Source organism: Oratosquilla oratoria, chromosome 11 (assembly GCF_046742065.1).
Source record: "Oratosquilla oratoria isolate Oo_2021 chromosome 11, ASM4674206v1, whole genome shotgun sequence".
Lineage (NCBI taxonomy): Eukaryota > Metazoa > Arthropoda > Malacostraca > Stomatopoda > Squillidae > Oratosquilla > Oratosquilla oratoria.
The window spans coordinates 26,287,228-26,309,193 of NC_134787.1; the positions used below are offsets into that span (position 1 = coordinate 26,287,228).

General features: G+C 36.3%; 1 protein-coding gene across 1 annotated transcript in view; it reads right to left on the reverse strand.

Annotated features, from left to right (window-relative positions):
- Window positions 1-7,571, reverse strand: part of LOC143029687 (uncharacterized) — a 9,069-nt gene extending 1,498 nt beyond the window's left edge. Inside the window, exons 1-3 of the mRNA XM_076192519.1 lie at window positions 7,047-7,571; window positions 5,388-5,631; window positions 1-408 (exon numbers count right to left, since the gene is read on the reverse strand). The exon at window positions 1-408 is cut by the window's left edge and continues 1,498 nt beyond it. Of these exons, the coding sequence (XP_076048634.1) occupies window positions 1-408; window positions 5,388-5,631; window positions 7,047-7,277 (883 nt within the window). The 5' untranslated portion in view covers window positions 7,278-7,571. The remainder of the gene's footprint in view (window positions 409-5,387; window positions 5,632-7,046) is intronic.
- Window positions 7,572-21,966: the final 14,395 nt, after the last annotated feature.

The window sequence follows — 21,966 nt, forward strand, 5'->3', positions numbered from 1 at the left end:
AGTCCATTATGACATTGTTCTCAAATTGGACAAAGGCAAAGCCTTCTACGGTGATGGCTCCCTGTTCTATGGTCCCAACACGGACCCAATTGAATTTCATGTTCAAGTCTTGAGAGGGGTCACTTATGAACCGCAAGGAGTCTTTCTCAAGGAGAGCTATACTGGAATTCTCTATGATTACAGAGTCATTTGGAGGTCCGTAGACAGTGACTGCGTGCGTAGACATCGGTCCTCTTAAGATCCCAATGCTAGAATCCTTTATATGGAAGTGATAGACATCCGCGTTGCGCAGGAGTCCTTGGTCTATGACAGCTACAGTGCTATTGATGATCGAGAGTCTAGCCAAGTCTTTACCGAGAAAGAGTCCCCCAGGAAGTAAGTCAATATTACACCCGCTTATAGTAACATCTGGAAAAAAAAAATAATAATCTTGTGAATAAAGAAGCAAATAAATTGACAAAACATAAAATTTGGTAAATTCCTGGGATAGACTCGGTTCACTGGTTAAGCACTTATAGTTGGATCAAAATCTGACAAAATATATAACTTCGTTATTTTACACACACACACACACACACACACACACACACACACACACACACACACACACACACACACACACACACACACACACACACACACACACACACACACACACACACACACACACACACACTTTCAACGAACGGACGGCTTGAAGAACGTTCTGAAGAAAAGTTAAGATTGTGGATCCCAACGCAAAGAGAAGTGCCTTTTTGTATTTGCAGGGTGGGGGGAAATTGCTCGTGGGGTAGTGGGAAAGTAAGGAAAGAGGAGAGGGGGAGGGATTGCTGGGGAAATGGAAGGTAATGAGGAGGTGGAGGAAATGGCCCTGACGGGCCGCCGAAAGGTAGACAAACGACCCCAAGACGAGTTGGATGATAACGACATGTCTAATAGGAATGTGAAGATTAGAGGTATAGATAGGAGCAATATAGCAGAAAGTGATGAGAATATTTTCAAGGGATTTAAAGAGAGTGGGGGGGACACAAACCCCCCCCGACTGACAAGACTAGAGAAGAAGGTTGATAAGGTGATCGAGGACTTGGAGAGTAGGTTAGGTCATATGAACACCATTTTACAAAGGGTTGAAAGATTGGAAGAACTGGAAAAGGCGAATAAAAACTTAACTGATGAAATAGAAGACCTAAAAAGACAGTTAAGAGAGGTAAAGGTGGAGAATGAGGAATTGAAGAAGAATAGTAAAGAAAACAGAGAAACGATAGCTAAAGAAAGTAAAAATTGGAAGAAAACCCAAGAAGGAAATAAGATTTCATTCACTGACATAGTCAAACAGCAATTGAAAGAACATACTGAAGACTCAGTTATTAAAGTGATGAGACAAAAGGAGAATATAGTAAGGGATTTAGCAGACAAGAAGAAATGTATAATTATATTAGGAATGGAAGAGAAACACAACACAGATAGAACCACAAGAATCAAAGAGGAAAATGAAAAAGTAAGCCAATTACTAGAATCAGTTCAGGAAGATGAACCAGAAATTATGAAACAAATCGAAGAGAAATTTAGACTCGGAAAGTATAGCACAGACAAGACCAGACCAATTAAGATTAAATTCAAGTCACAAACAACGGCAGAGAATATCTTATCCAAAACAGGGAAACTAGCAACAAGTGAACAATACAAAAAGATATGGATAAAAAGAGAAATGAATAAAGAGGAAAGAGAGGAAGAAAAGCAGAAAAGACTGGAAGCTAAGGCAAAAAACGAGAACAGAACGGAGTCAGAGAAAGAGAGATTCTATTGGAGAGTAGTGAACATGAAACTAAGGAAGTTCGACATACAAAAGAAAAACATAAGGGAAACAGAGAACACAATGGAAGTGGCAGAAAACTAAGAGTGTCTTACACAAATATAGATGGATTAATAACAGGATTGAATGAGCTGAATGATTATTTGAAAGAAAAAGAACCGGACATAATGGGAATTGTAGAAACAAAATTAAAAGGCCCACTACCACCCAACAGTGTAGGACATGATGCATACAATTATTGGATTAGAAACAGAGAGAAAAAGCAAGGGGGTGGAGTTATGTTCCTGACTAAGAAGGATATAAACGTGAAAGGTGTCATATATGGAAAGAATACAGTAGAGATGATTATGATAGAAGTGGAAGACAGAGATAAGAAGAGCAGAAAATTTGTGATCAATTATGTGCCTCCGAAAACAGCCTCATGGGAGGAGAGTGAATATAAAAGTATGTTAGAGGACACAAAGATAGCATTAACTAAAATAATGGAAGACGGAGGAAGAATAGTTATGATGGGCGACTTTAATTGCAAAGAAATCTGCTGGGAAGAAATGACAGTAAAGAGTGGTGATGACTCATGGGGAAATGCTCTACTTGAGATGATTACTGACCATTCAATGACACAATGGATACAAGAGAACACTAGGTATAGAAATGAAGAAGAACCATCGAGGCTAGACTTAATAATTACATCTGAACCTAGAATAGTGGACAAGATTGAATATAAAACACCAATAGGTAAAAGTGACCACATATTGATTGAACTGGAACTTAATGAAGAACAATATATGAAAAGAAATGAACAATATAGAAAAGGAAGAATGATGTATGAAAAAACAAACTTTGATAGAATAAGAGAATTCTTCCAACAAGAAAACTGGGAAGAAATATACAAAGAAGAAACATCAGTGGAAGAGAAATGGAATATTTTGACAAAAATTTACAAAAAAGGAGTGGAAAAGTATGTCCCAAGACAAAAACAAGAAAAAGAATATGTAAAATGCTGGTACAACAAAAGTTGTAGGGAGTTAAAAGACAAAAGAGACAAAGCCTGGACCAGATGGAAAAAAGACAGAAGACCTGAAAAATGGAAAATATATACTGGTTATAGAAATGAATATGTACAAAAGTGCAGAGAGGAAAAAAGAAAATATGAAAAAGATGTTATAGAAAAGTGTAAAGATCAACCAAAACTATTCTACAGATTTGTAAACAATAAACTGAAAAACAAACAAGACTTAGAGAAATTGAGACAAGGAGGAGTTGAATACACTGAGGAAATGGAAATGGCAGAAATTATGAACAAACATTTTAAATCAGTGTTTACAAGGGAAAATATACAACCTGAAGAGATTGAGTGGAAAGAAAAAGTCCACCCTATGGAAGAAATAGAAGTAACAAAGAATGAAATATTGACACACTTGGGTAATTTTGATGTCAGAAAATCGCATGGGCCAGATGAAATAGCAAACTGGATTCTGAAAGAATGCAGGAATGAACTGGCAGACAAAATACATAGCATAATAAGCAGTTCCTTAAAAGAAGGAAAAGTTCCAGAAGATTGGAAAAAAGCAAATATAGTACCTATATATAAAGGAGGAAATAAAGAAGAACCTACCAACTATAGACCAGTCTCTCTAACAAGTACAATAGCAAAAATTTGTGAAAGAATTATCAAAAGTAGATGGGTAAAATACTTGGAAAAAAACAACGTACTAAATCCAAGGCAATTTGGATTCAGACAAGGACGGTCATGCGTCACCAATTTAATATGTTTCTATTCAAGGCTAATAGATATAATACAAGAAAGAGATGGATGGGCTGATTGTGCATTTCTAGACCTAAAAAAAGCTTTTGACAAAGTACCACATAAGAAGTTGCTTAAGAAATTAGAATATGAAGGAGGAATACAAGGTAAATTGCTAAATTGGATGGAAGACTTTTTGCAAGAAAGAAAAATGAGAGTAGTGATAAGAGATCAGCACTCAAAATGGAATGAAGTAATAAGCGGTGTCCCGCAGGGAACAGTTCTGGCCCCAATAATGTTTGCTATATATATTAATGATATGGATGAAGGAATTGAAAGCTATATGAGCTTCTTTGCAGATGATGCAAAACTACTGAAAAGAGTGAAAACTGAAGAAGATTGTGAATCACTACAGAGAGATCTAAATAAAGTACAAGAATGGAGTAGGAAGTGGGAGATGGAGTTCAATACTAAAAAGTGTAGTATAATGGAATTTGGAAAAAGCAAAAACAGAATAACAGGATCATATAATTTGGGAGAAGAAGGAATAAAAAAAGTAGAAAATGAGAAGGACCTGGGAGTCATTGTTATGAATAATATGTCACCTGAGAAACATATAAATAAGATTTTTGGAGAAACTTATAATTTAATAAGAACAATCAAAGTGGCATTTACATACCTGGATGAAGAAATGGTGAGGAAAATCCTAATCACCCTGATAAGACCAAGATTGGAATATGCAGCAACGATATGGTCACCAAGTACAAAAAAATGTATAAAAAAACTTGAAAGAATACAAAGAGCAATCACAAAACTGGCACCAACACTCTCAAAACTATCATATGAAGAGAGACTACAAAAACTTAAACTACAGACACTAGAGCAAAGAAGAGAGAGAGGAGATTTGATAGCTATTTACAGAATCATGAAAGGCATAGAAATTACTGATAGAGAGAATCTGATAAAATGGGATGACAGAAATACAAGAGGACACGGAAAGAAAATAAAAAAAGACAGCTATAGAAGAGATTTGAAAAAGAACAGCTTTCCTCACAGAGTAATAGACAGTTGGAACAAGTTAGATGAGAAAGTGGTGTGTGCAAAAAACAATACATGAATTTAAAAATAGTTTAGATAAAATGAGATATGAAGACGGGACCCCACGAGCATAGCTCCCCTTCCCGTAAAATACAACTAGGTAAATACAACTAGGTAAATACACACACACACACACATATATATATTATGTAAGAGGGACGGAGAATGGGGGTTCACCGATTAAGTGAAGCGGCTTTGTTGTGGATATACTGTGTCTTGCTGTATTGGCTTTGACCCAGGGCAGTTGGCGGATGTAGGGATGACCCGTTATCCATAATGATCTGAGATGCGAGGGATGGAAAGGATGACCTCACCTGGGAATCTTTTATCTCTCACCGTAACCCGACCTTGGTCTAGTCTCTGACTGAGCTAATGACATCCGGGCTGACCACATACCTGCCCTCACTAAATATTCCCTCAGCTTTTCCTATTTGGCTCTACTAAAGTCAGGTACTAGAATGTTATTCGTACTATTTAATTTTTCCCATTTAATATTAAATCTCATTTCTTGATGATCGCTAGTACCTAGACTATCACACAATTGTATGTTTCTTGTTAGATCCTTATTCTTAATTAAGAGCAAGTCCAGAGTGTTCTCCCCCCTCGTAGGATCGGTAATCCATCCATCATTCATCAGTACCACAACTTTCAGTATTTTGTAATTTATGGGAAATACTATAGTAATGAAATTGTGTTGAATTTTGAAAGTATAAAGAAAAAAAAAGTACTAACCAGCATCGCCAAGAAAGTATTCTAAGACGTCAAATGAAGTCTGAGTATGACGTTCGAAACTGAGATTACTAATGTTTCTCAATTCGAGTAAGGAGATGTTGGATCTTCGCCACGCCTGCAGAAAGGACTCTCGAACCAGTACTCTGCCAGCGTTGTCAGAGTTCCCGACGATTTTGATGTCAGATATCCATCGCAGAAATTTACTTGGTGGGCTCCCAAAAATGTCTTCTGTCAAAACAAATTCCTGGAAAACGAAAAAAAAGAAGAAGAAATCAAAGACTCACTTTATCGATTAACGTCATAACACTTTCAATACTGTGGATCTCTTGATAGATTTTATTCTGACTAATGTAAGGTGCTTTATTTCTCTTTATTTTCGAATTCAGCTAAAGGTTGGAGGCGTGATAAAACCGGGTTACAGAACAAACAACTACATTGTACCAATGAACTTTTCATTGGTACCATATACTTTTATTGATTAATTGATCAATTTGATTTCATTAATTCATTCACTTATTTGTTTTATTCTATTTATTCAATCACTTATTTGTTTTATTTCAATTCTTGTATTGAGGGAAGGTGGTTCTATTAGACTGAGGGGATCCAAATTTGCTCTTATGGATAGGAAATTCTATAAATCAATGCAATCTCCTAAGTGTGGCACTTCGGTGCGCTATTGTCAATTAGCAGCTGCCACAACCGAGACCGAAAGTAATTTTGTATATTGACTGCTCAACAGCAAATTGTATGTGTAGTTTTACAATTTTGCACTCTCTCGCTCGCTCTCTCCCTTCCTCCTCCTCTCTCTCTCTGTCTGTCTCTCTCTTTCCCTCCCTCACTTCCTCCCTCTCTCTCTCTCTGTCTGTCTCTCTCTCTCCCTCCCTCACTCTCTCTCTCCCTCCCTCCCTTTCTCACTCTTGTTCTCACGAGCGGCAGGCAATTTTAGTCTTGCAAAAGTATCAACTTCGGCATGAAAGAGTGAACTCTTTAATTAAAAACTTGTAATAAAACCTTTCATAAAACGTTGTAATTTAGTTTACCCGCGTTTAGGGAACTTTGCCAACACCGGACGATTCTCTTCAAATTAGAAATAAATCTATGCTTACTTCTTTCAATGACCCCTTTGATAACTGAGGATTCAATTGAATTTTCACTTGCTAAAGACTCGATTAACTCATTCAGGTTTGGTGGTCATTTAAATTGTGTTATTGCCTGACGTCAAGGGATTTCATTCAGTCTAAAAGGGAGCACTAGGTCAGAAAGGCTATAACAATGGCAGCCTTACGATTTTTTTCGTTAACGGCAGATGATTTATTACACTTGGGTGGGGAGAGTCAAAGGGTGAATTCTTGATGTGATAGTGGCTAATCACCATGATACAGTTACTAAAAAAAAAAACGAAAAAAAAAACAAAAAAAAAAAAACGTCAAAACAACGTCAGATGATCAATTATATTTTCAGGGATTAGAGGGGAGCCATTGGGATATAGAGGATTGATCATCGCGATAGAGTTAGTTGTAAGTCTCTAACTAACTATTGAAGAGGTTAAGGTTTAGGTAAAAAGCTCCATTCCTCGAACTTTCTAAGTACAGAATTGTATTACGAACACAAAACGGTTGGTTCGGCCGGACATGAAGGGTCTGGTGATTTTTTACTCACCTGGATAGTCGTTTTGTCCTCAGGTAGAAAACAAACCACTTCATATTCCATCGTATCATTTAAGACAGTCTTATGACAGGTACAAGAACGGCCACACGAAAAGCCATCGACTAATGTCACTGCCATCAGAGTCACCGTGATAAAGACGGGAACCACGAAATTTCCCCCAAAGAATTTTCTGTCTGAATTTTTTTGGCGGCGCGTATACAAGAAATATTCTTGAAACGCCATTTTTGTCGTCCCAGAAACAAGAATTTTCGAAAACTCAGACTTGGTTCTAGATACACAAACTGCCAATACTCAAGTTCGCGTTCTTCAATGTTCAGTTCAGTTCTTTTAGGGAACCAACACGATATGTCCAAAGTCTTCTCTAGACCACTACTATTTAACATGAATTGAGATTTCCGAATGGTCCAGCTAGGTTTCATGATCCTAGGCCCAGAGCTGTGATTGGTCGGTCGCTGGCTATCTCGATCCTGATTGGCTGTGCCAAGGAATTAGACGCACACTTTATCTATCCTGACATATGAAGTGGATCCATAGAATGCCAAACGGAAAAGGGAGGCGGACTGTGAAATGTCACGAGCACACGAGTGTTATCACGCAAAATAATGATGTCGGTGTATAAACTGTGAAACTATCTTCTTAAATTGTGTTATTGAATTGAGACAGTCTCTATATTCCGTTTCTTCCTTTCTTTGAGTTCATTTTCAACATCTGTATAATTTATTTTGAACTTTTTAAAAAACCTCTGGGGACCAACGGGCCTGGGGGAGATGATCTAGCCCCTGTACCTCACTAAGTGTATGTGGATTGTCGAGCGTGTAATTTTATTTGGCATTGAGTCAATATACATGAAGTGCAGATAAAGAAAAGAACACATAATTCGTAATAACAAATTACAAATACCAAGGATAACACAAAAAAACATGTAAGCTTATTTCCACTGTGGAATGACACTCCATCTGTTTTTTTGGACCAAGGCCTTCTCCATACCCAAAGAGAATGAGCAACTTATAGGAGGACAAACCCACTTTGCTGTGATGAAACCGTCATTTTTTCTATCTGTCATCGGTTAGTGCTGGTGGCAACTATCAACAACTTTTGGTGATCACACTCAGACAGCAGGCATCACCTTTGCCTACAGCAGCGTTTCTCAACCTTTCTACCCTTGCGTAACCTTTAAAAGAAATTGCATGTCTCAAAGAACCCCTGAAAAAAAAAAAAAAAAAAAAAAAAAAAAAAATATATATATATATATATATATATATATATATATATATATATATATATATATATACCGCATCTTTCTCATTTTATTTTCATCGTAATAATAGGCTAGATAGGATGATATATATATTACATTATTACAATAACCAAGAATATGTGCGTGTTTGAATATATGACGTATATGAAATTAAATAAAAAATCAAAAGTGCATTAGCTTTTCTTACTTGTTCTCGCGGAACCCTTAGGGACCTTTTGCGGAACCTTAGGGTTCCGGGGAACCCTGGTTGAAAAACGCTGGCCAAGAGATCTAACATGCTTACATGCCGACCCGGGGCAAAGTTCTCAGTGACACCCCCCCCCTCCCCCCATCACCAACTCCCATCTCCACCATTCTTTACTGCCTATCATAGCTATTGGTTTGCGAAATAATTAAACAGGTTTTAAAAATGTTATTCAATGTCTCTATTGCAGAAATGACAGAGGAAAAATATTTAATATTCTCTTGATTCTAACGCAAAATTCGTATATGACGCTAGAATATTCAGGGCTCCCTTGGTCTTTTTTTAATTATAATTATTTTGTTAGCCTTGTGGACGGTATGCTCAGACTAGAATTCCCCCCCCCCTCAGTGTTCGGACAAACATTCAGTGGTAGTAAATGGGGATCGAACCTGGGCTTATGTAACTACGAAGTGAGATATACCAGATCCTTACAACGACATCCAGTATTTCTGTATCGGTGTTTTATTTGTACCTTACTATGGTGACGAATCTATATATCCTACTCTGGGTAATGCCCGTCGATTCCATTCACCTGAGAGGGTAAATTCGGAACAAAATATGTTCACGATTGAACCAGATCCACTTACTGTGGCGCGAATTCGAAACAAACGCTCCACAGCATCCACACTTAGGGCGATTTCCTGCCTTGATGCCAGCTCATGGTCGTGAACTTTGATAAAGGTTCCAACATCATGTGGGGGCTTAGTCTTGCTGTTCGATGCCCTCTGAGATTTTGTTGTAGTTAAGTGGATTATCATGAAATAGTCACGTAAAAATTCTTTTAATCACCCCATGGCTTTCATTATGTATATTTTTTTATTTACTTACGAGAACAAATTATGAAAAAACTTCTAGCCTAGTCATCATTTTGAATTGAAAAAGTTTTGGTAACAGCGTTTCAGTGGTAATGTTAATATTGTATTTGATTTATGATTTAGAACGACAACTTCTAAGTAATAATCTAAATATTCCATAAAACAATATGTAAGATAGGATAATAAAAACTGTAACTGTATTTGAGGATAAAATAAAACAACAAAAAGAATTACTAACCTCATAACCACTCTTTGATCTATATAGAAGAAAATTCTAAATAAAAAATCAAATATTTCGTAAAACAATACAGAATTTAGTAAACACTGTAATATTATTTGAGAATAAAACAAAACAATAAAAGGAATCACTTATCCCAAAGTTGCTTTTTTGTGTGTTGAAAACTTTTGTGACAGGATGATAAGTAAATTAATAAACAAATAAATACATAAATAAACAAATATACAAATAAATATATAATTAAACAAACAAATAAACAGATAAATAAGTCAATGAATAAATAAATTAAATATATAAAAGTAAATTATCTATTTATATATCTACCAAAGGCTCCCTCTACCTTAGATATGAGGTAAACAAACAAGGCATGCACCCACCTCCACACATTCCACCACCCATTTGTTTCCCTTTTATCTCGTCACCTCGTGGAAGAAGGATCATTCCGGTCTCCTGCCCCATTGTCCGGGTCAGAGGCAAAGAAGCGAGACACAGCACACCCACAACTACTTCGCGACCTTCCTTCCATGTCCTCACGCAAAAAAGAAAGACGTGAAGAAATCAATTCAGGCCGTATAATTTTATAGTTCATTCACAACTATTTTCTATTCAAATCTATCTCTTTCCTCACTACTGTATTTCTTACAGTAACTTTTTACGCTTCTTTATCATCATAATTTTATTGATGTTAATTATAGGACGTTTGTTACTTTGGAAAAACGAGATAGCCATCGTTACCTCCATAACAACGTGAATATAGCGTACACCCAGACCAAATCTCAAACTGTACAGTAATTGACGTTTTCCGGGCTAAATCTATTTAACTTGCACAAAATTATACCATATTACGTATACCATTTACGTTTGAATATATATATATATATATATATATATATATATATATATATATATATATATATATATACATATACATATGTATATGTATACACACACACACACACACACACTTCAACGAACGGACGGCGTAGAAGACGTTCTGAAGAAAAAGTGAAAATTCGAAGATACTAAAGCAAAGGAAGTACCTATTGTATTTACAGGGCGGGGGGGGATTGCTCGTAGGGTAGTGGGAAAGTAGGGAAAGAAGAGAAGGGGAGGGATTACTGAGGGAAATGGAAGGAAATGAGGAAGGAGAAGACTTGGCCCAGGCAGACAGACGTAATGTAAACATGAAACGGCCCCCCGACCAGCTGAGTGACGACGAAATGTCTAATAAAAATGTAAAGATCAGAAACATAGATAAAAGCAGTTCAATGGAAGGTGAGGAGGATAATTTCCAAGGATTTAATGAAAGGGGGGCGGATACCAACCTCCCCCGACTGAAAAAACTGGAGGAAAAACTTGAACAAATGTCTGACAACTGGGAAGTTAGGTTTGGCAAGATGACTAAAATTGCCGAGAGGTTTGAAAAATTGGAAAAACTAGAGAAGGCGAACAAAAACTTAACTGATGAAATAGAAGACCTAAAAAGACAGTTAAGAGAAGTAAAGGTGGAGAATGAGGAATTGAAGAGGAATAGTAAAGAAAACAGAGAAACCATAACTAAAGAAGATAAAAATTGGAAGACAACCCAAGAAGAAAACAAAGTTTCATTCACTGACATAATCAAACAGCAATTGAAAGAACATACTGAAGACTCTGTTATTAAAGTGATGAGACAAAAGGAGAATATAGTAAGAGATTTAGCAGACAAGAAGAAATGTATAATTATATTAGGAATGGAAGAGAAACACAACCCAGATAGAACCACAAGAATCAAAGAAGAAAACGAAAAAGTAAGCCAATTACTAGAATCAGTACAGGAAGATGAACCGGAAATTATGAAGCAAATCGAAGAGAAATTTAGACTTGGAAAGTATAGCACAGACAAGACCAGACCAATTAAGATTAAATTCAAGTCACAAACGACGGCAGAGACTATCTTATCCAAAACAGGGAAACTAGCAATAAGTGAACAATATAAAAAGGTATGGATAAAAAGGGAAATGAATAAAGAGGAAAGAGAGGAAGAAAAACAGAAAAGACTTAAAGCTAAGGAAAAAAAACGAGAACAGAACGGAGTCAGAAAAAGAGAGATTCTATTGGAGAGTAGTGAATATGAAACTAAAGAAAGTCGACATACAAGAGAAAAACAAAAGGGAAACAGAGAACACAATGGAAGTGACAGAAAACTAAGAGTGTCTTACACAAATATAGATGGATTAATAACAGGATTGAATGAGCTGAATGATTATTGTAGAAACAAAATTAAAAGGTCCACTACCACCCAACAGTGTAGGACATGATGCATATAATTATTGGATTAGAAACAGAGAGAAAAAGCAAAGGGGTGGACTTATGTTCCTGACTAAGAAGGATATAAACGTGAAGTGTGTCACATATGGAAAGAATACAGTAGAGATGATTATGATCTAAGTGGAAGACAGAGATAAGAAGAGCAGAAAGTTTGTGATAAATTATGTGCCCCCGAAAACAGCCTCATGGGAAGAGAGTGAACATAAAAGTATGTTAGAGAACACAAAGATAGCATTAAACAAGATAATGGAAGATGGAGGAAAAATAGTTATGATGGGCGACTTTAATTGCAAAGAAATCTGCTGGGAAGAAATGACAGTAAAGGGTGGAGACGGCTCATGGGGAAACGCTCTACTTGAGATGATTACTGACCATACAATGACACAATGGATACAGGAGAACACTAGGTATAGAAATGAAGAAGAGCCATCGAGACTAGACCTAATAATTACATCTGAACCTAGAATAGTAGACAAGATTGAATATAAAACACCAATAAGTAAAAGTGACCACATATTGATTGAACTGAAACTTAATGAAGAAAAATATATGAAAAGAAATGAACAATATAGAAAAGGAAGAATGATGTATGAAAAAACAAACTTTGACAAAATAAGAGAATTCTTTCAAAAAGAAAACTGGGAAGAAATATACAAAGAAGAAACAACAGTAGAAGAGAAATGGAATATTTTGACAAAAAAAAAAAAAAAAAAAAAAAGGAGTGGAAAATTATGTCCCAAGACAAAAACAAGAAAAAGAATATGTAAAATGCTGGTACAACAAAAGTTGTAGGGAGTTAAAAGACAAAAGAGACAAAGCCTGGACCAGATGGAAAAAAGACAGAAGACCTGAAAAATGGAAAATATATACCTGTTATCGAAATGAATATGTACAAACGTGCAGAGAGGAAAAGAGAAAATATGAAAAAGATGTCATAGAAAAGTGTAAAGATCAACCAAAACTATTCTACAGATTTGTAAACAATAAACTGAAAAACAAACAAGACTTGGAGAAATTAAGACAGGAGGGAGTTGAATACACTGAGGAAATGGAAATGGCGGAAATTATGAACAAACATTTTAAATCAGTGTTTACAAGGGAGAACATACAACCTGAAGAAAAAGTCCCCCCTATGGAAGAAATAGAAGTAACAAGGAATGAAATATTGACACACTTGAGTAATCTTGATGTCAGAAAATCGCATGGACCAGATGAAATAGCAAACTGAATTCTGAAAGAATGCAGGAATGAACTGGCAGACAAAATACATAGCATACTAAACAGTTCCTTGAAAGAAGGAAAAGTTCCAGAAGATTGGAAAAAAGCAAATATAGTACCTATATATAAAGGAGGAAATAAAGAAGAACCTACCAACTATAGACCAGTCTCTCTAACAAGTACAATAGCAAACATTTGTGAAAGAATTATCAAAAGTAGATGGGTAAAATATTTAGAAAAAAACAAAGTGTTAAATCCAAGGCAATTTGGATTCAGACAAGGACGATCATGCGTCACCAATTTAATATGTTTCTATTCAAGGCTAATAGATATAATACAAGAAAGAGATGGATGGGCGGACTGTGCATTTCTAGACCTAAAGAAAGCTTTTGACAAAGTACCACATAAGAAGTTGCTTAAGAAATTAGAAACTGAAGGAGGAATACAGGGCAAACTGCTAAATTGGATGGAAGACTTTTTGCAAGAAAGAAAAATGAGAGTAGTGATAAGAGACCAGCACTCAAAATGGGATGAAGTAATAAGCGGTGTTCTGCAGGGAACAGTTCTGGCCCCAATAATGTTTGCTATATATATTAATGATATGGATGAAGGAATTGAAAGCTATATGAGCTTCTTTGCAGATGATGCAAAACTACTAAAAAGAGTGAAAACAGAAGAAGATTGTGAATCACTACAGAGAGATCTAAATAAAGTACAGGAATGGAGTAGGAAGTGGGAGATGGAGTTCAATACAAAAAAGTGTAGTATAATGGAATTTGGAAAAAGCAAAAAAAGAATAACAGGATCATATAAATTGGGAGAAGAAGGAATAAAAAAAGTAGAAAATGAGAAGGACCTGGGAGTCATTATTATGAATAATATGTCACCTGAGAAACATATAAATAAAATTTTTGGAGAAACTTATAATTTAATAAGAACAATCAAAGTTGCATTTACATACCTGGATGAAGAAATGGTGAAGAAAATCCTAATCACCCTGATAAGACCAAGATTGGAATATGCAGCAACGATATGGTCACCAAGTACAAAAAAATGTATAAAAAAAAACTTGAAAGAATACAAAGAGCAACTACAAAATTGGCACCAACACTCTCAAAACTATCATATGAATAGAGACTAGAAAAACTTGAACTACAGACACTAGAGCAAAGAAGAGAGAGAGGAGATTTGATAGCTATTTACAGAATCATGAAAGGCATGGAAATTACTGATAGAGAGAATCTGATAAAATGGGATGACAGAAATACAAGAGGACACGAAAAAAAAAAGACAGCTATAGAAGAGATTTGAAAAAGAACAGCTTTTCCCACAGAGTAATAGACATCTGGAACAAGTTGGACGAAAAAGTGGTGAGTTTAGATAAAATGAGATATAAAGACGGGACATAGCTCCCCTTCCCGTAAAATACAACTAGGTAAACACACACACACACACACACACACACACACACACACACACACACACATATATATATATATATATATATATACATATATATATATATATACTATATATATAATATATACACATATATATACATATACATATATATAGATATATATATATACATATATACTATTGATATACCATCTTCAGGTGCCCTTCCTTGTTCCATATTTTTAGAATAAATTCTACTTCTTCCTTTGTAATCTCTGGTACACTACTAACGTCTGCACATGAATTTACTGACTCAACTACGGTCTTCGACGAGTAAAGCTCTTTGTAAAATTCTTCTACTCTTTTTACCATTTTGTCTCTACATTTAATTATTTTTCCATTTCTTTCAAACATATCATTTGCTGTCTTCCTAAAGTATGTCTGCACTCGGTCCCTTTAATACTTTTACCTTTCCGAATAGTTTTCTCTATTTCATCCCTGTTTCTCTTTCTTTTCTCTGATCTCTGCCATTTGTTGATAAACTTGTTTAGTTCTACTCTTTCTATTTCGTCATTCCTGCTTTTAATCTGTATGGTCCTTCTTCTTTTAATTAGGTAATTTGTAGCTTTGGAGTATTTCTTTTCTCTAATGCTTTTTGGACTTCCTACTTTCTCTGCTGATTCCCTAATGATATTCACTAAATTCAAATTGATATCTTCCACGGTGTCCTCTTTAGTTCTTAGAGCTTCGAATCTATTTTCAATTTCTAACTGATTTTTTTTATTATTATCCTTAACCTTTGCGAGGCTTGTTTTCTTTTTTAAAACGTTTTTTTTTCTCGGCTCTGAAATTGAATTTAGCTGTGCAACCTACCATTCTATGGTCACTACCTATGTTGACTTTATCTATCACCGTAACATTGCTAACGTTTTTGCTCTCATCTCCTAATATGATGTCTATTTCGTTCTTTGTTGTTCCATTTGAACTTCTCCACGTCCATTTACGACCTACACGCTTTTGAAAGTGTTCATTATCCTCATATTGTAGTTCTCTGCAAAATTGACTAACATCTCGCCTCTTTCATTTCTTTCACCTACTCCAAACTTACCAATGCACGTCTCATCTCCCATCTTCTTCCCTAATTTAGCGTTAAAGTCGCCTATTACAAATGTGTACTTACTTTTTTCTTGATCCATTACCTGACTTAAATCATCATAGAACGACTTAATTTCATCGTCTGAATTCTGTGAAGATGATGCATAGACCTGAACTATTTTTAGAGTGTATCTTTTACACAGCTTAATCACAATCCAAGCTACCCTGTCTAATAAACTACTGAATTTGACTACGTTATCAGCAACCTCTCTGTTTATCAAGAATCCTACTCCACTAGATCTTTCTTTGTCTTTACCTTTATAGTAGCACAGGTAGTGACCATCTTGTAAAAAAAAAAAAAAAAAAAATATATATATATATATATATATATATATTTATATGTATATATATATACATATATATGTATATATATATATATATATATATATATATATATATATATATATATATATATATATATACACATACAGGGGGATTCCAAATAACCGACAAGTCCAGACATCCAACTTTTTTCTTCTATGTCCCGAGTCGGATAAATTCTTAAATTCTTCAAGACATTCGACCTAATCGGTACGCACCAAAACAGAGCAAAACAGTCCTGCACCCTGGCCCAAAACATCACATAACAATACATATTATTTATTGTACTATTTATATTACATTTATATTGTAAAAAACAAAATCAGTATAATTAGTTAGATTAGATTTCATGTTAATACGTAATGTATACTAATTCCTACTGTAGCGGCGTATCGGTAGCACACCTGTGGCGGGCTTTTATGGCAACAAGCGGTTGTGGTACAGTGGTACTGGTGGTTTGCGCCTCCATAGTCAACTTGTAGGGCACCCGCGTAACGCACGGGATGTACAGGTTCATATCCTGGGAGGCTCACGGGTGTGAAATGGTAGAAAGCCGCCGAAACACCCGGTTAGGTCTAAAGACCAAACTGGTGTTTTTTCGCCCCCAGACTGAGAGAAAATGGCTGCATCGACGAGTGGAAAACGAAAGCGTGTTGTACTGGACAGGGAACAGAAAGTGGACATTATTAGAAAGGTTGAAATAGGTGTTCCTAGACAAGAAACATGTCGGGAATATAACATTGGCAAGACAACAGTGGTGGACATTTTGAAAGCAAAGGATAACTTGGGTAGAGATTATAGGCAAGAATAAGAAAGTTATTATTGGCGTCTTGTATAGACCTCCTAACCTTAGCATTGAGCAGACTGATTCCCTAATTCATGAAATTCACAGAGCGTCCCAGTACAAAAACGTTGTAATCATGGGAGATTTTAACTATAGAAACATTGACTGGGAAACTTTAATAGGAGATCATGAAGCGAAACAATTCCTAGATGTGGTGCAGGATAATTTCCTAAAACAAATGATTACCGATCCTACGAGGGGACAAAATACCCTGGACTTAATTCTAACAAATAATGAGCACCAAATTAGCAGCATAATAGTGGGCGATAGTCTAGGCTTTAGCGATCATCAAGAAATAAGATTTAATATTATTTGGGAAAAAATAAAAAGTACAAATAACGTTCAAGTACCAGACTTCAGGAAAGCAAACTTTGACAATATAAAAACCTATTTGAAATTGAATACGAAAAACAATCCGGACGTTTCAAACATTCTTGATTCTCGTTGCGGGGCTGATAATCAGAAGTGGGTCAAGGAGGATACGCGTACCTTGGGTCAGGTCTGGGTCAAAGAGAGAACTACGCATACCTTAAGTCAGGTCTGGGTCAAAGAGAGTGATGCGCGTGCCTTGGGTCAGGTCGATTCGGGGCGACGGCCCAAAAATCAGGTCAGTACTTTGGATGAGATGTACAGCAATCTGGCAGATCTAATTATTAATGCACAAAACACATTTATCCCCCTAAAGTCAATACGAAAAAATAGTAATACTCCCAAATGGATGACGGACAGATTGAAACATGAGATCGGAATTAAAAGAGGACTTTACGTAAAAATAAAAAACGGGGAATCACACCTTAGATCAAGATATAACGAAATGGCAAAGCTGGTTAAAAGGAATACACGTTCAGCGAAACGTAATTATGAAATCAAGGTTGCCAGTCAAGCAAAATCCAACCCAAAGGGTTTCTTTCACCTCTATAGAACAAAAAATAAAGAAAGAATAGGACCAATTAAAAACGATGAAAATGTCATGATAGAATCGGAAGAAAAAATGAGTGAGGAGTTTAACAATTATTTTCTATCGGTGTTTACTAATGAGAGGTTAGATAAAGTACCTGACTGTGATCCGATTTTCAGAGGGGATGAAGAAAATAGCCTAACTAATATCAGCATTAGTAAAGAAGAAGTTATCAAGCAGATTGACAGACTTAAAGCTACAAAATCTCCGGGTCCGGACGAAATTTTTCCAAGAATGCTTAAGGAGTGTAGATTTGAAATCTGCGACCGGTTAACTGAAATATTCAATAAATCGGTAGACACTGGTTCTGTTCCAACTGCTTGGAGGCAGGCAAACGTTGTTCCTGTTTTTAAGAAGGGAGATAGATCGACCATATGCAACTACAGGCCAATCAGTTTGACGTCGGTTATAGGAAAGATGCTTGAATCAATAATAGTAAATAGACTCAGAGAACACATTGAAGGGCATAATTTAATTCGTGATTCACAGCATGGTTTCTCCAAAGGTAAGTCATGCGTGACTAATCTTCTATCCTTTTACACTAAGGTATATAAGGCGTCAGACAACAATGAAAATTACGATGTTATTTACCTTGACTTTAGCAAAGCGTTCGACAAAGTGCCACACCAGAGACTACTAAATAAAATCAAAGCCCATGGCATAGGAGGAAAAGTGTTAGAATGGATTAGAGCTTGGATTAGTAACAGAAAACAGCGGGTCACCATAAATGGAATAAAATCTAGGTGGGGCAATGTTACTAGCGGTGTCCCCCAGGGCTCGGTTTTGGGTCCCTTATTGTTCATTATGTATATAAACGACTTAGACGATGGGTTAAATAGTGATGTTAGTAAGTTTGCGGACGACACTAAAATAGGACGCCTAATTAGGTCAGGAGAAGACGCCCAGATTCTGCAGGATGATCTTGATAAACTGTTAACATGGTCGGTGAAATGGCAAATGAACTTCAATATCTCTAAGTGTAGCGTGTTAAACGTAGGGCTACACAACCCCGAAAATAGATACAACTTAGATGACACGTTTTTAGAAAAATCTGAGTGCGAGAGGGACTTAGGAGTTCTGGTGAGTCCGGACCTTAAAACCAGGAAGCAGTGCATTAGCGCCAGAAATAAAGCAAACAGAGCATTAGGCTTCATTGCTAGGACGGTAACAAATAGAAGTGCAGAGGTAATTATTAAACTCTATCTAGCAATAGTTAGACCCATCCTGGACTATGCGGTACAGTTTTGGTCTCCGTCCTACAAAATGGACATAAATTCACTAGAATCAGTACAGAGAAGAATGACCAAAATGATACAAGGACTCGGAAATTTGCCTTACGAAGAGAGGCTTAGGCACCTAAACTTACACTCTCTGGAAAGACGCAGAGTGCGGGGTGATCTAATAGAAGTGTTCAAGTGGATCAAAGGCTATAACAAGGGTGATGCAAACAAGGTCATCATAATAAAACAACAGGGCAGGACTCGCAGTAATGGGTATAAACTGGACAAATATAGATTTAAGAAGGAAATAGGCAAGAATTGGTTTACAAATAGGGTGGTCGATGAATGGAATAAACTTAGTAACCACGTAGTAAGCGCTGAAACTATCAGTTGTTTTAAAAAACGATTAGACAACTTTATGGATGGGGACGACAGGTGGTGATGGATACGGAGCTGCCTAGTGTAGGCCTTATGGTCTTTTGCAGTCTCCTTTATTTCTTATGTTCTTATGTTCTTATAACTTGTTTAGGTTTTATGCTGCCACAAAATCTAACAAGTGTTTATCAAGACGGAAAACTTTAAGCAAGCCTAAACTGGAAATACTGGACAAGGCTTTGTGGTAGTGGTACAAAATGACACGGAATGACAGTAATGGAAAACCTGTGCATGGATATTTGATTGTTGAAAAAGCCAAGGAATTTGACCAGCAAATGAACATCAGTGAACCGTGTAACTTCTCAGACGGGTGGCTACGTAACTTCAAGCTTCGGCACGGTATCAGAAAGCTTGTGATTGCTGGTAAAAAAAAAAAAAATGCTGACTGTGAAGATGCTGATGCGTACATTGAAAATTTTGCTCAGTTAGTATAGGATTATCAGTTAAGTGCAGAACAAATCTACACTGCTGATGAAATAGGACTGTTTTGGCGCATGTCACAAGAATGTTCCTGATACCCCTTCTCCAATGCCAGACGTTGCCTTGCTTCAGCCTACAACATCTTCAACACCTACTGAAGTCACGGATGATTCTTCTATCAACTACTAGTTATAAGTGTTCCTGTTGATCTACAATGGTTTTCAAGTTCTTGAGAGGAGCCATTATACATTTAAGGGTGAATACAACTTTAAATATTTTATATACTTTTATTATTTATTATTACATTTATTAGCATTTTCTTAGTGCCCGTCCAGACAACCATCCAAACATCCGACTTTTCCAGACATCCGACCGACCATAGGGCCGACCAAGGTCGGTTATTTGGAATCCCCATATATATATATATATATATATATATATATATATATATATATATATATATATACACACGAGGCGTGTTGTTTTTTAAGTACGCTTCGTTTTGAAATAAAAATTAAACAAGTAGACTCATCGTAACAATTTCATTTTTACATGAAAGCCAGTACTGTAATCTATTTTTCAATATGATTACGGAATCATCTGGCCCTGTTCAAGTTTGTTTGTGAGTATTTGAAATGCCTCCGATTGAGAATGCCGCCGACTGTGAAATACGCACCATGATTTGTTTTCTTACTGCTAAAGGCGTGAAAGCGGCTGAAGTTCATCGTCAGATCAGTGAAGTGTATGGAGAAAACATTATGAGTGATGGGATGGTGCGGAAATGGGTGAGAGCTAAGATGGCTGTACAAATGTGCATGATGAGGAACAAAGTGGACGACCTTCACTCATTACTGATGGTTTGGTGCACATTTGTACATATAGGGTAAAAGGGGCATTGGTAAAGAGGGGAATGTCTGTTGAGGAAGGACGGGAGAGGATAGGGGTTAATAAGTCTCATTTTACAAATGTGCCACTACATTATACCTTCCTAATATATATATATATATATATATATATATATATATATGTGTGTGTGTGTGTATACATATACATTACATATATATATATATGGATATATATATATATATATATATCCATATATATATATACATATATATATATATATATATATATATGTGTGTATTCAGCTCGGATCTGCTGCAGCCTCTGTTCGAGACAGCCAGACACCACCCTACGGCAGTGAGCTCAGAGCTCATTATTTGCCGATCTCTGGGTAGGTCTGAGACCACTCACATACCACACACCGGGACAGCAGGGTCACAACTCCTTGACTAACATCCCGTACCTATTCACTGCTAGGTGAACAGGGGCTACACATGATAGGAGAATTATTCATTCTATACAACTCTGATTTCTGACAATGGGACTAAGTTCAACAATGAGATTCTTTCAAACATTTGCAAATCCTTTCAAATCACCCTAGTTCAAATGGCTTAGTTGAATGCCATAACTAAAAGATTCTCAATATTCTACACCTTGCTTCTGATCTTCACCCTTCTGGGGATGATCATGTCCCCATGATTCAAACTTGCATTAACAGTGCCATAAACAGGTCTATATCAGAATCACCTCATTAAGACCTCTTTGGCTTGGACAAAAGACTCCCATATAACCTTCGTGTTTCAGAATTACCTCCCATTTACAGTTTCAGTGATTATGTTAAGGCCAAATTAGCAAATTACAACATTCTTTTATAAAGAATCCATAATATTCTTAATCTGGCTAAGGATGATATGGCCTGTCTGCATAACCAATCAGCGAGAGATCGTTAATTTGAACTTGGAAACATTGTTTACATCCTTAACCACACTCTCACCTCAAAGCCCTCCCCTAAATTCACCGGACCTTTTCCTATCATTGGACAGGAATCAAATAATAAAGTCAACGCACTCAGGTTGCACAATCTTACAAAAACTGCATTGCACAAAGATCATCTCAAAAGAACTCCCTGTGGCTTTGATATAGAGAATGTTCCATCATCAGTCAGTATTACTCCTTCTATAGAGGACACTCACCCTCTCAATTTCCACTCTACTCCTCTCCTCCATTACAACCT